The 21,266-nt window shown below is 36.3% G+C and overlaps 2 protein-coding genes across 5 annotated transcripts in view; one reads left to right on the plus strand and one right to left on the minus strand.

The window, feature by feature from the left end:
* Positions 1-15,768, plus strand: part of TSPAN12 (tetraspanin 12) — a 97,209-nt gene extending 81,441 nt beyond the window's left edge. For 2 of the 4 annotated variants that reach the window (XM_083366713.1, XM_083366714.1), the window contains one exon: positions 1,781-5,120. In XM_083366713.1, the coding sequence (XP_083222839.1) occupies positions 1,781-2,086 (306 nt within the window). In that variant the 3' untranslated portion in view covers positions 2,087-5,120. Of the gene's footprint in view, positions 1-1,780; positions 5,121-14,727 lie in introns of those variants that run through there. The other 2 variants (XM_083366716.1, XM_083366715.1) reach the window with 2 other exon arrangements.
* KCND2 (potassium voltage-gated channel subfamily D member 2) overlaps positions 11,056-21,266 on the minus strand; it is a gene marked incomplete at its 5' end in the record, with an annotated part of 305,547 nt that continues 295,336 nt past the window's right edge. Inside the window, 4 exons of the mRNA XM_083366699.1 lie at positions 11,056-11,257; positions 13,156-13,403; positions 14,760-14,852; positions 16,926-17,021. Of these exons, the coding sequence (XP_083222825.1) occupies positions 11,080-11,257; positions 13,156-13,403; positions 14,760-14,852; positions 16,926-17,021 (615 nt within the window). The 3' untranslated portion in view covers positions 11,056-11,079. The remainder of the gene's footprint in view (positions 11,258-13,155; positions 13,404-14,759; positions 14,853-16,925; positions 17,022-21,266) is intronic.

Raw genomic sequence — 21,266 nt, forward strand, 5'->3', positions numbered from 1 at the left:
CAACTCCCAGCTATGCTGACTCAGGAATTCTGGGAGTTGAAGTCCATGAGTCATAAAAGAGCCGAGGTTGCCTACCCCTGTCATAGGCCCTTAATTGTTATAGCTCATAAAGTCTACAGATCTGGGCTGCCTATATGTGCTCTTCCTTGTGGGTCTGTCCCTTTTTCTAGGATGTGTCTTTCTTATTTCATATCTTCACAAAATCTTATGTGCAACCACATTGGCAGCTTACAGTCTGCTTCATTCCTTGATCTTCACTGAAATGGCTTGCAATTATTCAGTACCTCCTTTTTGAGAGCTTCTATTCGTACATATTACTTTTCTCATAACTGTCTCATTGCAATTTGCTATTGCTCCACATTTATTAAAATTGGCACATTTCTTAAAGATTTTGGGGTAACTAAAAGCCTTCTTTGCTTTAATTTTGTTTTTTTCCTTATTTGCATTTTCTTTTGGGTTGGAGTTTTAAACATGTTCTTAATTATTGTGTTAAATTTTAAATTTGGGCATTATATTTAATTGTATTTTAACTTTTATATTCTGTTTTTTATATTTATTGCCCTGTACACCGCCCTGAGTCCTTCGGGAGAAGGGCGGTATAAAAATATAATATTGGGTTATTAATCTTTTTACAATGATTGTTTTTAGTATCTGTGGTTTTGTTTTTGGTATGCTGTCCAGAGTTGCCTTTAGTGAAATGAGTGGCTATATAAATATGGTAAACAAACAAATGTCACTCCAAACAGCCAGGTGAGCCAATCTTTGAGGAAAGTTTCTGGAAGCCAACTCAGAAGGAAGCTGAGTAAAAGGGCTAATCTTACAGGCCTTCTTCTCACTCCCCTACCCTTTGGAATCTAACCCTTGTGCTGGGAAAATTAGCACGATGAGAAGTGATGTTTGTATTTACGTTCATTGGAGAGAAAGAGAGCACAAGAGACTAAGCAGGCACACACACATGGACAGGAATGCACTAGCCTAGCCCTGCTTGCAGCTGCCAATTGGGAAAAAGGAAGCCTGTAGCATGAAACTGATTATGGTCTGGTCCATTACAAGCAGTCCTGCAAGCTAGCTAGAGAGTTCTAATTAAGGTCAGAGAGTTGACCTTGTTAACTTGTGGTTAGCATTTTTTAAGGATGCGTGTCAGCTTAGGAAGAGATAGCTTGTTTAGGCAATCTCTCCACGCTGCAAGGGTGAGGGAGAAAAAACCTAGGTCAGGCACAGGACAGTGTGTAGTAACTGGTTGTAATGGTGAACCAGTGATTGAGAGAAAGAGAGAGATGGACACTGTGGAGGACATAAATACATCATTAATTGGAGAGTTACTTTTCCATCTCCATTTAACTGCAAATGGTTGCTGACTGAGACAGTCACTAAACAAGGACTACTTGTTCATTTTTACCAGTCCTTGTAAAATGCCCCCAATCTATCATTCCAATAACTCTGGCCATAGAAATAAAATCTGTTATAGCCAGTCATTCATTTGTAATGCTTTTATTTCTCTTTTTAGTCTAATTCAGTGGAACACCATTTGAACTCACAAGGTTTTCCTTCCTAGACAGGCTAATATGTAACATCCAGGAAAAGATTTTTAATAAATAAAGTAGGTAGCTGAATCTGATAAAACTGTTCTTTGTGTAGACTAGATTATGACACCATTGTGAGTCAGTTGGTCAGAATTAGAGAGTGCTTGTCCCATTTGAGGTACTCAGAATTTCTGATTTCAAGCATCTCTAGGCACAATATGTTTATATATAGCTGAATTTCTTCTCTTGCTCCACAGGGTTGTGACAAAAAGATGTACACATTCTTGAGAGGAACTAAGCAGTTGCAGGTACTTCGATTTCTAGGAATCTCCATAGGGGTTACCCAAATTTTGGCTATGATCCTGACAATTACTTTGGTGTGGGCTCTGTATTATGACCGCCAGGATCCACGCACAGACCAAATGCTATCTTTGAAGAACGATGCCACTCAACACCTGTCATGTCATTCTGTGGAGTTATTAAAACCCAGCCTTACAAGGATCCTTGAGCATACTACAATGGCAAACAGCTTTAACACACACTTTGAAATGGAGGAACTATAGTGCAATCTGCCAGTCTGTGATTTCTACAATTTGAATATAGCAATCATTTTGGATTCTGGACACTGCATTTTAAGGTATCATGGAAAAGATGGCAAGGAACGAAGATTTTCTTAAGGACAGTTGTTTTTCTTTTTTCATAAAACCTATTAGAGTTGTAATGCTAAAAATAATTAATTTATAGGGTAAATGTGCCCTTCATTTTTCATGAGATTGTATGTACCATGTGAAAGATAGATCACTAGTCTAATAAAATAGTGAGTGAAAAAAAAAAAATCAGGAATAATTTTAGGGCTCTCACCTATTAAAAATTTTCAGTTTAACAATTCTGTTAGATTGAGGATGGAAGTGTTCAGTGTTGAAAGCCCCACAGATATTAGAGGGCTGTAGACAATCAGTGTTCAACAGTTACATATAATTTAAGTGGTTTTTCCATTTGATTTTCAAGGAACGGGAACTGGCAAGCCACAATTATTGAACATGTTACATTCAGATCTGCTTCCTCTCCAGTTAATCACAGCTAAGAAAACTCTGAACTCGGATCTTTCAGAATGTAAAAAAACCATTTGAAAATATGACAGTCTTATCAGTTTAGTCCACACATAGAATTGCATGTGAGAAAAATAATTCACAGTAGCGCTGTGGTTACGGATACACTGATGGGAATGTTCAGCAGTACATTGTGTACAGAACACTAGGGTCTATGATATCGCAGATGTATTGTTTGCATTTGGAATGTAGCTATCAGTGAAATCCAGGCATGAAATCCAGTTACTTAACAGTATATCACTTCCCAATACATGTGTGTAAACTTTGGTTCTTCCCTCTTTTTTTGTGCATTACACCACCAACATCAGTGGAATTTTTTTTAAAAATATCATAGTCTCATATCCTGCAAATGGTTTGTCCCACAATAAAGGCACATGGAACAGCTTAAGAAGAACCCATGACAACTGTTATTACTAAATAATGGTGGTTATTGCCACTAAAAGATCAGGGATAGATGTATACAATAAAGTGTGTGTATGTACAATAGAATTGCTGTCAATATGGAAATCTGGATTTTTGTAAAGAGAATAATCTTATTTTAGCATCATTTTTGTTTAGTTTAAGGAAATATGTGAATCATTTAATTTTTAATGACTTATTAATTTTCAAATTAAATTATGTGGACTGAAGAAAAAAATACATATTAATACCTAACTGTATTTGTTATATGTGACAGCTATATGGGTTGTTTGTATATGTCTATGCATGTGTATGCGTGTGTATGTGTGTGTTACTGATTCAACTTTAAGGAGATAATTCTATCCATTGTTTGCTGAAACTCAAGTTACTAAAGAGAAAGTCTATATTGTCTCCAAAGAAAAGCTCCTTGTAAAAATATTTCAACTTTTCTCCTACCCTACTTATTTTTCAGTAAGAAATTTGGAAAATGATTTACCCAGTTAATTGTCCCACTGAAATCAATGAGAATAAGGCTTACTTAACTTTGCTTAGATTTTGTACTTAGCTTTCTGAAAACATATTTATGTGTGATTTGGCTCATTTGAATACCAAGGAAGTATTTCTTTTGTAGGATTTTTTCTATGGATCCCCTAGCTGCTGCATATTTTCATCAGAAGTTACATATTTGATGGGGGGACTAGTAGATGCCTAGCAGTAAGTACATACTTCGTATGGACACTCCTCTGTATTATTTCAGTTCTGTAATCAGGGTCAGACATAATGCTGCTTGGAGAAACCATGATTTGTTACAGCATAACAAGACAACAGCTATGTCTGTATCTTCATTTTACCCTTCTCTATTAATCATAGCTTAAAAGGAAACGACATACTTTGTTGAGTTTTTCACAGTCTCCAAGAAGCTGAAATTTAAATACAGTCTACAAATCAGGATTGTAAATCACAGTTTCAACTTTAATTTGCAAACCAAGATTCTAGAGAGCATGCAAACAGCATTTTCCACTTTAATCATCATGGGAAATAGTAACTTAATAAAACTGTGATTAAATAAACCCAGAAATTTTCTTACAAGGTGAGCATCCAAACAGGCAGAAGGGGAAAATGAAAAACCAGAGGTTGATCTCATGACAGTAATTACATATATCTGCACTTTTGTTTCTGTAAGTACACAACATGGACTAGCTAATATGTAGGCTAAAGAACAGGCTATTTTGAAAAACTATGTTTTTTTCTTCTACTTAGAGTATATGCATGGGAGCTAATCCAAATTGGGATTCTGAATGTGGGACAGAAAATAGATCAAACTATTTGCTCATGTAATATTCTGATTTGAACATCTTAAGCTTAAAAAGAGGTTCAATAGGTAACTTTAATAAATTACCTTTTGGCAATTAAAATGAAAAGAATGAAACAATTTTTCACCACAACAGAAATCAACGCATCCTTTTATAAAGAGATATCCTGATTCCAATTAGATTCCTTGTGCATATGACATATAAATCTGCTAACTTTAATTTTAAACTAATATGTAAGTTTGTTCTTATTTATTCAATTAAAGATAACATCTTTATAGATTGCAAAAAAAAACCTGCACCTATTTTCCATATTGAATACTGGATGGCTTAAGTTCCCATGAGACAACTTATTTATTGAATTCTGAAAAGTGCATCTTACTGTATTTTATATGTGCTATAGAATTACTGCATTTTATAAGCAGGCAATTGAAATTATTGTTTCTCATGAGAGATACTGTATAGTCTGGTTGCCAAAATTAGATATCCCTCCCCCCACCCTTGTTCTTTGCAAGGTGAAAATAGAAAAGGACTGGGCTGAAGCAAATGTTTGGAAACTTAAGTGATTGACCATGTGCTTTACCTCTCAAGCATGATATATTGAACTTGTGAAGTTCTTTTACACTTGCTCAGTTCCCATCAGTAGCAGCAAAGGATGAAAGTGCCAGGGATAAATGGAAGCTTGTCCTCTTGTGATTTTTAAATAGTCCTAGCTTGCCTTGGACTTCATTTTGGGCAAGGAAAACAAAGCCCAATGTGATCAGCAATAAAACCACTACTTTCATATATTTTATATTGTGTTGTTTATTCATTGTTTCATTAAAAAAAATCCTCTAATTTCCTTTTGGCTTTTAATGGGATATAATAATAATAATAATAATAATAATAATAATAATAATAATAATAATAATAATAATAATAATAATAATAATAATAATAATAATAAAGTTGGAAGGGACCTGGAGGTCATCTAGTCCAACCCCCTGCTCAGGCAGGAAACCCTATACCATTTCAGACAAATGGCTGTCCAGTCTCTTCTTAAAAACCTCCAGTGTTGGAGCATTCACCACCTCTGGAGGCAGGTTGTTCCACTGGTTAGTTGTTCTAACTGTCAGGAAATTTCTCCTTAGTTCTAGGTTGCTTCTGTCCTTCGCTAGTTTCCATCCATTGCTTCTTGTCCTGCTTTCAGGTGCTTTGGAGAATAGCTTGACTCCCTCTTCTTTGTGGCAGCCCCTGAGATATTGGAACACTGCTATCATTTCGCTGTTAGCTTTTTTCCTCTAATCAGGGATATATTATGAGCTACCTGCAGCATAATTTTTGGATACTTCTTTGCTAGTCTTAGGTAAAAGAGGTTTGTTTTCTCGGGTAGCTGAGTGGGTTCTGCCTTTTTGAAGTTCTTGCAGACTCCAATAATCACTGCCTGCCTTGCTGAGATTACTGAAATCACACATGACTGGTCAGGCCAACATGACATCTAAAGAAGTTTTCACTTTGCTTATAAAGAGCAGTCAAAGAGAAAGTTGATAAGAGTTTGGAGACAGCTCCAATTTGCTATCTTTCCTGTTTGGCCATACTAATATACAGTTTCTTGCACCTACTGAAAAGTACAAATAGGTACAGATATAGATTATGCATAAGTTCTATACTGAGTAGATATTTTCCATTTAAGTGTTCTTAGGTTCATAAAAATAAAGAGCAAGTGTACTGTATATTCCATAGAGCAGGGGTTACCAACCTTTTCTATACCTCGCACCGCTAAAACGTTTCTGATATATTCTTGCACTCCTTACAAAAGTTCGAAATAACAACAACGAATTATGCATGTACACTATAATTTTGAAAAGCCAAGTTTTCGCACCCCCTGGAATTCATCACGCACCCTCGGGGTGTGTGAGCATCCTTGGTTGGGAACCCCTGCCATAGAGCTGTGCAATGTTTTGGATCTGATTCTTTAAATGATGCTTTGGAGTATGTGGGGATATGAATTTTCCTGTAACTCTTTAAAGCATCAATGTCCTTTCTCAGAATCATATAACAATTGTGTCCTCTCATGCTTCAAAGTATTTCTTTGTAAACTATCAGTTATTTTGATTCCCCAGAATAGAATATGGTCTTGATGTTCCAAAGAAATGGTTCTATGTAATTACATATACGAAGAATAACATTAAATACCAAGTGAAATTTTACTCAAGGGTTTTCCACATTCATTCAAGATCATTTGACATATAGGCAGGAACAAAATTTTCTGTGAATGAGGTTACTGCAAAACCAGTTTCCCATTCAAGCATGCAGATGTTTTATTTAAGTAGTCCTCAGACCTCTGATTTATTTAGCATAACACATCTTGTTATACTGTTCTTCTGAAACACAAGACAAATTTCACCTCCCCCATAGCAGAAAAAGAAAAAACACCTTGAATTTTTTGTGACACACAGAAATAATTACATTTAATTTACAGTACAGATGCATTTTACACAGTCGCAAGTTGTTCGCTAAAAAAACAAACAGCATTTAAATCACCTAAAACACTGAAAGAATGTTTAGCTTCTGCATTTCAGAGAAAACAGTAGCTGTGTGATGGGTGGCTAGCATTACTGAACACAAGAGCAGAGGAGTCAAACATACCGCTAGACTGTATCCTGTTCTCTAAGTACCGGTGTTCCAGCTTTCCCATTTATGTATGCTCTCAAATAGAGCATTGCCAAAGACTAAATTTTTAAATCCCAGAATGTCAGAACTGGCTTATAAAGCTCCTAATTTAGAACAGAGTTGGCCTTGACTGAAAAAATATATATGGGAAAAGAGGTAGTAGAAAGGCTGTTATAGCCATGAATCAATAATACCTTATGCACAAGCTAGATCTATAGACGGACCCTCTGTGAGACAGGAAAGTTGGATGCCACTCCATTGCTGTTTGTGGATTGAATTCAGCAGGTCAGTGATAAAATCTGTTTCTGCATACAGCTCACCAGGAGCTGTCTGTGACTGCCAGTTTCTGCCTGCAAAGTAGCATCCACAAATGTAATGTACCCAGTGATATTTCAAGAGAAGAAACTGGTGAAAATTGTACTTAGTATTTGGGTATTACTAAAACCCCACTTTCCTATAGCATAAAATACAAGAGTGAGTGAGTAATAAAAAATACAGCAGTGAGTAGAAAGAGTTTGTATGTTTTGAATTATTGTTTTCAACATCCACTGCACATGTGCACACCTTGCATGGTGAAATCAAGGACTCTCTCAACCATCTTCTAGCATGCCTTATACAAAAAGTCAACACAGAAATCAGCAGGAGCAAAGAGCATCAAAATTGGGGAAACTCTGTTGTGGAAGAAAAGTTAAGCAGTAATTTAAAATATTCATTCATGGAAGAATGAAATAGTCCTGGGGTTTGTGTGTGTGGCAAGGACCTCAAATGCAAATTGATATTAAAATGGTGATTATAGTAACTTTTATGGGGGATAAAACACATGATTTTTTTCACCTTGAACCTACCTCGTGACTACATTTTTATAGGAAGTTGGCATGGAATATATTAACCAATTTTAGAGCCAGATGCTGCAGTAAAAAGTGTCAGTGTAATAAAAATAATTGCATGGATGTTTCTATACTGCTGTGGCAATATAGCATTAAATATTATGTTTATATTTCCTCTGAAACAGTCCAACTGAAAGGTATACTGCTCAAAGTGAGAGGTTAATTGCTATTGCTATAAGATGTTGCATCCATTTGTATTAGTTCTTGTTTGGGCTGGTCTCTGAGAAAGCCACTGCAGATTCTGTTGCAGTTTCACCTGTTTACCTACCCCCTGATTTCCCAGGGGAAAATCACCCCTAAACTAAGGCAAGAAGACCAGGCAAATCCATTCATAGTTATGGGATGAATATCTTGCCTTGAGGCCTGCTCCAGTGCACTGTAGAAGTAAGATGCTTTGGATTGTATCACTGGTCACATAATAATACAAGTATTGTAGGTAATTTAAACTAGATTGTTTAGAAACAGAGAAGAACAGACTGATCACCAACATCCAATGTACAGGTAGTCCTCAGCCTATGACCACAATTGGGACCAGAACGTCTATTGCTAAGTGAGATGGTTGGTGAGTTGTGCTCAATGCTATGACCATTTTTGCCCCAGTTGTTAAGTAAATCAATGTGGTTTTTAAGTGAATCATATGATTCTTAAGTGAATCTGGTTTCCCCCATTGACTTTACTTACCAGAAGCCAGCTGGGAAAATCATAAATGGTGAATCACATGACCACTGTAAATTCATGACAGCTGTGTGAGTTGGGCCAGTCACTCTGTCTCAGTCCAACCCACCTCACAGGCTGTTGTGGGGAAAATAGGAGGAGGATAGAGTATCAGATAGGTTCTCCACCTATTTATAAAAAATAATATGGGAGAAAAATAAAAAATATAAATCAATCAATCTAAATAAATGCTGATTGCCAAGTCCACAAATTTTGATCACATGACCATAGGGACTGTGTGATAGTTGCAAGTGTGACAACTGGTTGTAAGTAATTTTTTTCAGCACCATCGTAACTTTGGCGTTTAAATAAATGATTGTAAGTTGAGGACTACCTGTATAATTTTTAGTATTATATCAGTGGAGACATTTATAGACATTCTTCCATATATCAGGTAAAGACACTTCTCAGGTTAAATACAATTTCATATTGGCCCATATATTAATTTCTTTAGAAAGTCTTTCCAGATTTGGTTATATTTTATCAACTGCTTTATTTAATAAGGCGAAATAATAGGCAACTATCACATTCCTAAATGGATAACAATAACTAAAGAAATAGTAGAAGAAAGTTGGGTTTTTGAAACTGAGTTTTTGAAAGAGACTTTTAAAAATCCTTTAAAAATCCTAAAAATGACACAAAACCCCTATATGATAAAATATGTGTATTGATCCTATGGTAATACACTCGTAGCTCTGATCTAAAGCTTTAATTTCAACTTAATCCCTTTTAGAATATTGGGCATCCATGAAGGGATATACTTAAAAAAGTAAAGATGGGGCTAATCCTGCAATAGCAACTCATGTAAAAAGGGGCAGGCCCTGATAAGGTCACAGTGGCCATCTTGACTTTTTCAAATTCCACTTCACTGCAAATGCTTCTGTTAATCTGATCCAGTGCTTCAGAACAGATTTGACAAACAGATTTATGTAATCTTCAGCAAATCTTATCTACATGACTTCCAGCACTTAGTTTATCCAATATCATTATATAGCAGTTTTAGAGGACTTAACTGCTATACCATGTTAGTTTTACATCAGATGTCAGCTACATTGTAACATCACATTAGGAAGACTTAATTAGTTCAGAAAACAAACACTATAGAATGGTGCTTATAGATCAAGCTTTTTAAAAAAAACATAGTAAAACTATATTCAAAGGAGAACAAAACAAATAACAAAAAGCAAAGATTGGCTTTGAGGAATAGTAGGATAATAGAAAAACAAAAAAAGCTGACAGAATTATTGTTGGCCTTAAATGATTAAAACATTAAACTTTCTCATGTTACATAATGCATTGATTATCCATGTGGGCTTTTATTTTATAGCTGACTTTGTGCAGTTACTGTATTTTTCCGTGTATAAGATGCTATTTTTTCCTGCAAACACCCTGTTCAAAAATCAGGTGTGTCTTATACATGAAAAAATAATGGTAATCTCCGCAGCCCAGGGCATGCCTCTGTGGGTTCTTTACATGCCGCTGCTGTGCTGCCTGGTGCAGGAGGATATCACTGGGCCAAGATGCTGCCTGGTGCTGGAGGATCGCGCTGCCCCAAGGATGCCGCTGGTCCCACTGAAGCCGCCTTCTATGACCCGTTTTTCACCGGCGCAGCTTGGGCTGAAGCCACAAGGGGGCATCTTATACAAGGGGGATTCTTATAGACGGAAAAATACGGTATATAAATAAAAGACTGATTCCTGATACAACAGATGTACATTGAATTATTGCAGTTGTAACAGTACCGAGGAAGTAAGGGAAAACAATCATAAATACTAAACTAACTGAACACCAAGTTCACTAATGTGTGTTTTGAGTATGAAATTTTTCTCTCCCCATCCCACCCCTCTCCAGCAAGTTATTTGTACACCATGGAACATTTACAATCAGTTTTTCTGAGTGCACAGAAATGCCCCCTTTTTACAGTAAAATGTTATCATGCCTAGTCTGAAGTAAACAACAGAAGTAAATTCAGATCACAGCTCCAAAGAATTTTCACATGCATATGAGTTGTTTCTTTCAATCCGTATACATACTGGATGAGCCATTTCTCTCTCTTTTGAAGTCAGCTGATTCATGGTTTATCAATAGGAAAAAAGAGAATACGTTATCAAAACTGGGTCCATCCTTAATTTTGCATTTGGCTGGAAAATAAACTGTCTGAATGGTGGTATGTGTCTTTTTTTTTAGATATTTTATTAAAAAGATTTTTTTTATATCCCATGGTAAGAAGAATCTTTAATGGGAGAAATTTCATTGTGCTCATACAGTAAATGAAAAGAGTCACAGAAGAGTTTATTCCAGAAAAGGTCCAGTTCATATAGAAATTCCATTTGGTTGTTCACTACACGCAGTTCAATACTGAAAACTTAGAATATTTTGTATCTCTGGAATCCTTCCATTATCTGGCTGTTCTGTTTAACCCAGAGATACATCTCTCCTTCTTCTGAATCTTGACAGCTACTCAATGGTCTTTATTCTACCTGTTTTATAAAGCAGATACTCGAACGATGTTTCCTCCTGAATACTCTGGAGAATTCTTTCTATTGTCTCCTTCCGGGATAGTCACAGGCGGTGTTGGGATGCTAATTATTGCTGTGGTTACATAAGGCTGCTCACAGTTTAGTTTTACATACTCATCCATTTTGGCATTTAAACTGGATCGACTAGAGATGAGATAAAAATAAATAGAAACAAATTATGTAAACATTCCATCTACTTTAGGGTTTTATACAATTCTACTATGTCAGAAAATAATCCTGGATGCATGTTGGTCAGGTCACATATACAGAAGACTTTACATTATTTGTTTATTTATTTAGATCTTGCATTTATTATTTTTAGAAATAAATCAAGGCAGCGAACATACCTAATACTTCATCCTCTTATTTTTCTCACAACAACCCTATAACCTGAGTTGAACTGAGAGAAAGTGGCTGTCCCAAGGGCACCCAGTTGGTTTTTCATGCCTAAGGTGGGACTAGAACTCAGTCTCCTGGTTTCTAGCTTGGTGCCTTAACCGCTAGATCAAACTGGATGTGAATGCTTAGTGTTTATGAGTGTCTTTTTCTGACATCTACATTTACCTAGGTCAAGTGAGTAGATTTGGAAATGCTAAATGAGTTAAGGGTATTGTTTTGGAATGGTTCACAGCTTTTTAAAAAAATCAACTCATGTATATTATTGATCCATAATGAAATTAAGGATCTCATACATTGGCTTTAATTATACAACAGCTTACAAGCCAACATAGCTTTGAGGAGATGTAGATATCATATTTAGAGACTGAAACTCTAATGCCGCTTGGGGGGGGGGCGAAAGCCCTAATAAGCAGGCATATACATAGAATGAAGGCTATTGCTAAGCACATTGATTTGTGCTTAGATTGTAAGCCACCCTGAGTCTTCGGAGAAGGGCGGGATATAAATGGGATTAAAATAAATAAATAAAATAAAACTCAGGAGGAAATGCACTCAAACAAAATGACAGGTTCATATGGTGAATTATCAGTTGTAAGTGGAACTCCGACTATAAGTACATTGAGATGCATATTTAAATAATTATTTATATACTAGATTCCACTAGTTGGGTCATAGGAATCACAAGCTAAACTGATGTTTGGAGGTGGAAATGATTCTCATTTTCACTACATTCAAGGAATGTTTTCCCAAATAAGATTTTCTCAGTGCAGCATTTGCTCTGTCCTGAGTGATTGCCTCCTAAGGAACATGATACATTTCTATCTTTTTGAAAATATCTTATCCTAGTGAAATTCATGGTGATTTACCATAATGAAATAATCAGATTTCATTTATTATAAAATATAAATTGGAAGATATAATGAAAAAAGTACTGCTCAACATTTTACACAAAAGAAACATGTAATGAATATAGATATTAAAGAAATTCATTCACTTCTATCCTACAATTTAAGCATGAAAAGGCTTTTTCTAGAATGCTTTAGATATAGCTTGATAGTTTGGCATCAGCAATTTAAAAGTTATCCACCAAATTCCTAGATTAAATATGTTTTCAGCCCGTTTTTAATTTTTTTAAAAAAATATGATTTACCTTTATTTGTGGGGGGACCTGTGTCATGACATGAGCACAAGGGATGATGCTTTTCTTTGTAGTAGCCATTTGAAACAGCAAATCATGTATAAATCATGTATAAAGGTAAAGGTTCCTCCGCACATGCGTGCTAGTCGTTTCCAACTCTAGGGGCCGGTGCTCATCTCCGTTTCAAAGCCGAAGAGCCAGCGCTTGTCCGAGGACGTCTCCGTGGTCATGTGGCCGGCATGACTAGACGCCAAAGGCGCACGGAACACTGTTACCTTCCCACCATAGTGGTCCCTATTTTTACTTGCATTTTTACATGCTTTCGAACTGCTAGGTTGGCAGAAGCTGGGACGAGTAACAGGCGCTCACTCTGCTACGCGGCACTCGGGATTTGACCCGCCAAACTGCCGACCATCTGGTCGACAAGCTCAGCATCCTAACCAGAAAATTTGAATATTTTATCAATTATTATACCTATCTAAGAGCACTTTTACAACTGAGGTACCTGTTTGACAGAGGTGTTCTTTCCATGCACCTGATCTGAATAGTGCTGAGTTCTTGGACACTACTTGGACGGTTGCTGATTATATTGGTATTTGGGATGCGGAATGTCTTTTTATGTCGCCGGGAACAGCAAGAACTTGTCACTCCTTGTTGAGAAGAGAGAGAAGGACTATGGCTAGTTTGCCGGTTGACTGTAGAAACCTCCATACAGCTTTGTTCATAGGTTTGCTCATCCACAAACTCATGATTCTGGGCCACAGACATAGGGAGAAAAAGTAACATGAATGACATTGTAACAGTGACTTATGCAAGATACTCATATTTCATTGTAGTTATAGGCTATGTTTTTTTTTATTTAGTCCTTGCAAAGCCATTCTTAACAAGTCAGAACCCAAATACTTCTGAATAAAAGTGCATGGCATTTCAGGTTAATGAATGGAATTTCCTTCCAAAGTACAACTCCCTCATATCTATTAACTGAATTTAAGCAAACCCTAGGGTTTGAATTTCTTAACACTTAGAGCAATAAAGGTAATTACTTTTAAAATGAGCTGAGTCTCAGAGATTGCCTGAGATATGTGGAATTGCTATTAAAAATTACTAATACCAATATATTACCTACAATAACACCAATTTAAATCCTCTAGAAGATCACTCGATGCTGCATACTTTGGATCCTGATGACAGCTTGCCTGAGATATTGTAGATAACTAAAACAATAAAATAATGTATCTGCTAATCATGTTGATCTCAAAGATGAAAGGGAGAAATTGGAAGATGTAAAAAAGAGTATTTGAAAAGAAAATACTTTTTCCTGTGTCTTTCCCTAGTAAAACGGAAGCAATCAAAAGATCAGATGTATTTTTTGAAGTTATAGAATGATGAAATTTAGCACATGAAGATATATTAAAGTCTGATCACCATCAACCCATGATTCTACAAAAGAGCAAGTGATATCTCAACAGAGGTAGCCACTTGACCTAATTTCAAAAAGCAAATGGAAACCATAACATTTAAAATATTATAAAAGCTGAAGCCCATTACAGATAGGATCTGCTGTTTAAAATTAAAAGCAGCATTACAAATATTAGAATCATACAATTGATTTCAAAGTTTTTCTCCCTTCAACTGAAGGAAACTTTTTGCAAGTCCTTCTTTTAGATGAACAGGATGTTGAATCCAACCTAACAATTTGTCATCAGAACTGGCAGAGAGAGCATGAGGTATTAGTTCAGGATTCCCACTCCTGGTGTGACATTCCCAATAATCATCACAACTGCAACAATGCCTACACTGATCTTTTCTTGGATCTGTTCACTCCTCGGATCTGTTGTCCTTCTTTTGGCATTTCTTCTTGATATCAGAACCAAATGAAAAGGAGCAAACTGCAACATATACTTTTGACTGCTAAACACTGACTGTTGGTGAAGCTCAGTTACAAAAGGTGTGGATCACTACAGTTTCGTCTTGGCTGCCAATGCGTAAAAGGAAAAATCAGCATAGCATGACCAAAGCATGGAACAGTTTTTAAAGCAATAAGATCAACCAACATAATTTTTGTTTATTCTTACAGATCACAAGGAAGCTGTCAGTTTATCATCTTACCGTGGTTTTTTCCAGACAGTGAAGCAGATGGTGGTGCTGGATTTCAAAGGAAGAACCAGATTTGTTAACAAAGGCCTCTTGTTCTTCACCACATAGCTGTAGATATATTGAATGTTACATTATTCTCATTTGTGAAAGAATGGGCTTTAAGTTGATTTCTTGACTTTAAAAAGAGCCAATCACTATAACTGTCTTATCATAGAAATATTAAATAGCATAAACTTTCTTTTTTTAAAAAAAATCTGATTCAGAATTCACTTTTAACTAACTTGATTTAAAAGTCAAGACAAACAAGTCATTGTTCACTGAATGTTGCAACATGACATTGACCACCTCAAATCAATCTTTACTGGTTTTTAGACAAGTGAACTTTCCCCAATCTGATGTCCTCCAAATTGTGGGAATCAACCTCCATAATTCCATGCCATCAGGGAATTAAGAGAGTTGAGGTTCAACATTTTTGTAAGTGAACCCTCTGAGGAAAAAAATAATAAACATTATTACACTCATCAGTTTATATCAATGGGGCCAATAAAGGTAGGATGAAAGCACTGGTGTGAGCGATCCAGAAAAAAAAGCAGCCATTCAGTGAAAAGTTGGACATGATTATGCTAAACAGAACTCTCTAGAATAATCCTGGGGAAGTTCATAGTATTTCGATGAATAACAAATGATGACAGTAAAATGTTAATTCTAATTATCTATTGAAAATACCCTGCCACAGTTTAAATGTGTGAAGTAATTAAGTCTTCTCTTCCTTTCCTTTTTTTCTCTTCTAGGCTCTTTCCATTTGGATGTTCTTGTGATTGTTTGTCATTTGAACTTCATTGCTTTAAAGGTTTTCTATGCTGCATTTCAGCATTATAGGGGAAAAAGACATTTCTATTATTCAACACAAAACCCATATCACTAGCTGCCATTATAGCACCTTAGAAAGTGTAAAAAAATCAGTACAGGACCGAGCAATAAAGTCTTGTTAAATAAATGAGTTCCTGAAGGTGAGGGAACAACAGAGCTACACTTAGTAAAGGAAATCATTCTAAAAATTGTGCTAATAAAGGACTGGTGTTTGGCTTCATTTTTGTTGGTGTTTCTGCTGCTATTTCTGCAGTCAGCTACAATTCTAATATTTCTTAGGCAGCCTAAGAAAATGGTTTAGTTAACTAGTTTTCACACTTTTGGATTTCTACCATACTATGCTTACTATGGGAAGTCCTCAATTTACAATTACAACTGGGACCAGAATTTCTGTTTCTAAGCAAGGCAATTGTTAAGTGAGTCACAACCAATTTTATAACATTTCTGCCACAGTTAAGTGAATCACTGCAGATGTTAAGTGAATCATGAAGTTGTTAAGTGAACCTGATTAACTTTGCTTGTCAGAAGCTGGCTGAATAGGTCACAATTGGCAATCACATGACTGCAGGATGCTGCAACCATCATAAATATTTCCCAGTTGCCAAGTGCACAAATTTTGATCATGTGACCAAATGGATGCTATGATGGTCAAAAGGACAAAGGCCAGTCATAAGACTTTTTTCAATACTGTTTTAACTTTGAACAGTCGCTAAATGAATTATTGTAAGTCAAGGACCACCTGTGCTCTTTATTAATTGCTGGTCCATGGATATACTGGGGAAAAAACCCTGCCATTCAGAGAGTATGAAATAAAGGCCTGGAGATCTATGAGGGGATCAAGAGGGAAAGGGAGTTTGAGCTGAACATTGAGCTTAGAAGTTATTTAGGCATAATTTGAAATCTCTTTGAAATTAAAACCAAAAGTGATTTATGGTTGAGGCCAGAATGGTATGTGAATTTTGTGTGTATAAGTATGTGTATCTTTGTATATAGATGTATATGTGTGGCAAGGGAAATAGCCCTTGGAGGACAATTTCAATCTTATGGGAACTACATGACAAATTCACATTCTCCATCATATATTAATTTTACTTTGCAGGTCCCAGAAACAAGACTGGTCCATCTTGCCTGAACTGGGCTTGCAAAGCTTTTGCTAGTTACAAGCAATTACTCCTTCTTCTGCCTGAGGGTGACTGTCACGGTATATTGGAAAGCAGCCTGACATTTTCCAATATGAAACAGACAAAGGATCACTGGGCTATTATTAAATAAATGGTGTTTCTGGATATAGACACAGGTGCTCATTACCTGCAGCTGGTTACTGAGGAAGCCATTTCTTTTGCTCTGCATATAAGCATTTGCACTCCCACTCTTTGTTGCACGGATCCTTGCAAGCCGGGCTTTCTGGTGGGGGGGAGGAAGGAAAGAGAAAGAAGTGTCACTTGCTTTTATAGCCCTTATATTGTTTTCAAAGAAAGGTAATACAGCTAATTGAAAAGTTTTCTCCTGGTGCAGTGTTTCACATTTCCAATGCAAATGGATCAGAAAGCATTCATTTCTCAGCAGGCATCAGCCCACAAGAACAATGCATGGGCTTTGAGTCCATTTACACCTTTTCACATTAGACAGATTGTTTTCCCATTTCTACCATCAAGGTGATTGTGTCACCGCTGGTACCTGGAGGTAAGGAACCCTCCGTTTCTGAGACTGCCACTTAAAAAAAAAAGCTCCTTCAGAAAAATGGATAAGACCAGAAGGACTTGGAGCTGTTCAACTGCAGAGAAGTGTCCTACGTTTTGATTCAGAAAAGTCTGATTTGTACAACCCAGTGAGAACCAAACTGATGGCTCTCTGTTTATCCAACTGCTGGGAGTGGAAATTTTGAAAGCAGTATGTACCATAGAATGGTTTAAGTTACTTTTTTGGATATACTCCAGGGTACTAAAGAATTTGAACAAAGACTTCTCTAATTGTCTCATTTGATTTGCCACTATCAAGGGGGTCCAGTAATTTCTATCTTGAAGCAGAAACAACAATTATAATTAATACATGGAAAGTATGCTCTCTTCTCATTAGGCCAGAGAACATCATGAAGAAGTAAAAAGCCTGTGGACTGAGAAATGGCAATCTAAGGAGGTCATGCTAAATTAAATTCCCAAGTTCTCTCTTTTTACTTTTATTTTCTAAAAAAAAGACTCTAATGCCACAACTGAATAAGTGGCTTTGCATATTGTCTTAGGTACTGAAACCTTATGAAAAAAAATTCTTCTGGAGCAAATAATGGTACAACTCTAATTAATCTATTGTATGTCCAGTTTGGCCTTTCTTGTAGTCAGAAAGATGAGGGATATTTGTATATTATATTTCAGTTTACACCATAATTATAATAAAAGCATTTAAAACCAATCATAAGATTGGGAAGCATATTCTCAAACAAAAGGGGCACTCTTGGATTGCCTCCTTTCCTTGACAAGGAAATTCTATCTTAATACATCAGTAGAATAAAGTTTTAAATAATATACTTTTTCTTTCCTAAGATACAGTGAAAATCTCCTTATAGAGTGTACTGGATGCTTCAGAAGATGCTTAGTTAATTTCAGTTATGAGTATGAAGTGATGCAGAAAACAGTGATATACATTCTTTCGGCCTCTTCCTGGGTTTAGTCTTATAATGATTCTCTACACACATATTCATCTTTGGCTAGTTCATTGATACTGCATTCTGAATTTGTCTACCAGCAGTTACGTTGTCTGAAACAACTTCCTTCTCAAACTGATTTAAAAAAAACAAAAACACAGAAACATAATAACCAAGGGCCATTTGTGTTGGAGCAGCTGTGAGAGTGAAGGACTGAATGATGTTTGGAGCCAAGATCTAAGGAGATATCTAGCTAAATCAATGGATATATTCAGGCAAGTTAATGGAATTGCATCACCAGATCTAAGCATCATTCTGGGTTCTTTGCTACTTAAGCCCTGAATTCTGAGAGTCTATTGTAAGATTTCCTTAGTGTGGCCCCTTAAGTGAGACATGTTTTAGGATATGGAGCTTCTGGGTCCCCACTATACTAAGGACTGTGTTGCATGACACTCCAAAAGAAATAGTGAGATGTAGTATTGCTGTGTTCCTTCTTGTATCACTATATCAATTCCCTGACCTGATGGAAGTTATAGATAAAAATACAAGTGAAATTAATTTCAAATGAGAATTCCCAAAGCAATGAATGCTGGCAAGTCTTTTGAATCCTCATTTCAGGTGCTTTGTGTGACATGTTACCAAGACTACAAACTATCCAGCAGTTTATAACTTCAGGGAAAAAATACCAGAAAGTCAGAAAAAATAACTGGCAATGTTTATTCTGATACCAGCTGTATGTATGTACTCTTCCTAAACAGTCAAAAGTTTGTGTTTCTGATGGGTTGGGAACGTAATTTAGAGGTTGGATATTTGTCCCCTTCCCTTGCTGGCACAGCAAGTGAACAAGAGTAATTTAGATGGCAAGGAAAATAACAAGAAGGTAAACAAAGAAGACAGCACAAAGTTTGAAGTAAAAAAAATGTTCCAGCTTCTAAGATCTGTAAATTGAACTGCAGGATTCAACACTGAAGATCACAGGCTCCATTTGAAAGGGTTATTTTCTTGGGATCAAAACAAGGGCAAGCAATAGAACAGCATGTCCTAATCTCCTAAAATGTGAAAAGTTGTTAACTTCTGCTAGTCATTCTTGTAGCAAAATCCCTACAAAGGATGCAGCTATTCTAAATTTGTACTCCATTTCAAGCCATATGCTTTCGATACCTGAAGTCAAGCACAGAGGTATATTTCCAAGATTTCGATCTAGGATAGTTTAAGATGTAAAATTTATTTATTTTATTTTATTTTTATTACATTTATATCCCGCCCTTCTCCGAAGACTCAGGGCGGCTTACAAGCTTAGCTTGTAAGAGTCTAATTGAAATATTTTTTTTCAGATTCTCTTTAATGAATAGCTTTATATGGCTTAACTGGTTCCTATGGTCAAAGTTTCTTTGTTAAGGGTACCATCGAATCAATGAAATCACACCAGCTTAATTCTCTAATTCAGTGGATCCACAGAATATAATTTTAGGCAAGGAGGAATGGGAGATACCCCTAAACCTTTCTAAACTAAATATCAGAAAAATGGCTACTGAACCTTGAAAATTAGCTTAATGAGCACATATTAAATTAACACTTAGGTCGACCAAATTATTATTATTATTATTATTAATTTTATTTGTATACCGCCCTTCTCCCGAAGGACTCAGGGTGGTGAACAGGGCAATACATATTAAAAAACAAGATACAAAAATTAAAAACGTTTAAACAAAATGCCCACAAATAAGTTAAAACACATTAAAAAGTAGGTTAAAACAGATTAGTAAAACCCAACCCCATCCCATCAGGCCAGGCTAGCTTGTTCGAAAAGGTAGGTTTTGAGATCGCGCCGGAAGGAGCGGAGGTCAAGCGCCATCCGGATGCTAATACTGGAAACTATTGTGGCTTAGGACATATTCTGTAGTCAAAGATCTAAGCTTAATTTCCAGCAACTCCTGAAAGAGTTGGAAATGTTTCAGCCTGAAACCCAAAATACAACTACCTAGTCTCAAGTAAACCAATGGTTTATTTAGAGAAAAGTATTATTCTCTTGAACTTGCTTGCCGTTGCTGCTGCTGATTGGCAGTACAGAGTAACTGCCAATTGCTATAATTAGTCAAATGAAACATCTGCACTGAGTTTTAAATTATGTTCAAAGGCTTTGGGGAGAGGCATCTGCTAGAAAAAAAAATAACTTACAGAGACCAGAGGTAAAACCTGGCTGATAAAAGTGGCTTTTGTTGATAGTGTGAAAGGTACAATTTCTCTCAACTGAGAGTACTACAAACATGCTGTCCATTGGGATGCTCTTGAAAATCATCCAGAGGCTTCAGTTGGTCCAGAATGCTATCATAGATATTATGTGTGCAGTTTGCTATGTTCATGTAATACTTATACTCTGCAAGCTGTACTGGCTTCCAATACATTTTTGGTGTGATTCAAAGTCAGCTTTAAAGTCCTGTATCACATAGGATCAAATTACTTGTAGAACTGTCTTTTCTCAAGAACACCTACCTGCCTCACTTGCTCCCACAGAGAAAGCACACTTTAGATTCCCTCTTTTATATCTTGTCCTATTATGGATCCTAGGAAGTTTGCCTTCTCTGGAATGATTTCCCCACTGCCTTCCCCCCTCCCTGATATATGACAGGCTCCAACTCTTGCCTTTAGGGAAGCTGTTAAGACCTGACCTTTTTCCCTAGGCATTTGGGGCCAATTGAATGGGGCCCATTTTGGTTGTGTTTGTTATGGTGCTGGTCACCTTTTTAAATTAACTTTTATTTTCATCTTGATATATTGTGTCAGTTTTAATGTTATGTAGTTCGTTTTTTATTTATGGTTTGCTTTTTATTACTGTATATCACCCAGAGCCATATCACTGAGTTGGGCAGCTTTATACATCTGATCATAAATTAACAAACAAAATCTGTTCTGTAGTATTTCTAAAGCTCAAAATCAGATTATGTATAAGTGGCTGCAAGAAAAAGGAGAGGAAAAGAAAGTTCCACTGCCATTACAGAAACTAATGTTTA

This window comes from Vipera ursinii (assembly GCF_947247035.1).
Source record: "Vipera ursinii genome assembly, chromosome: 6".
NCBI classification, from domain to species: domain Eukaryota; kingdom Metazoa; phylum Chordata; class Lepidosauria; order Squamata; family Viperidae; genus Vipera; species Vipera ursinii.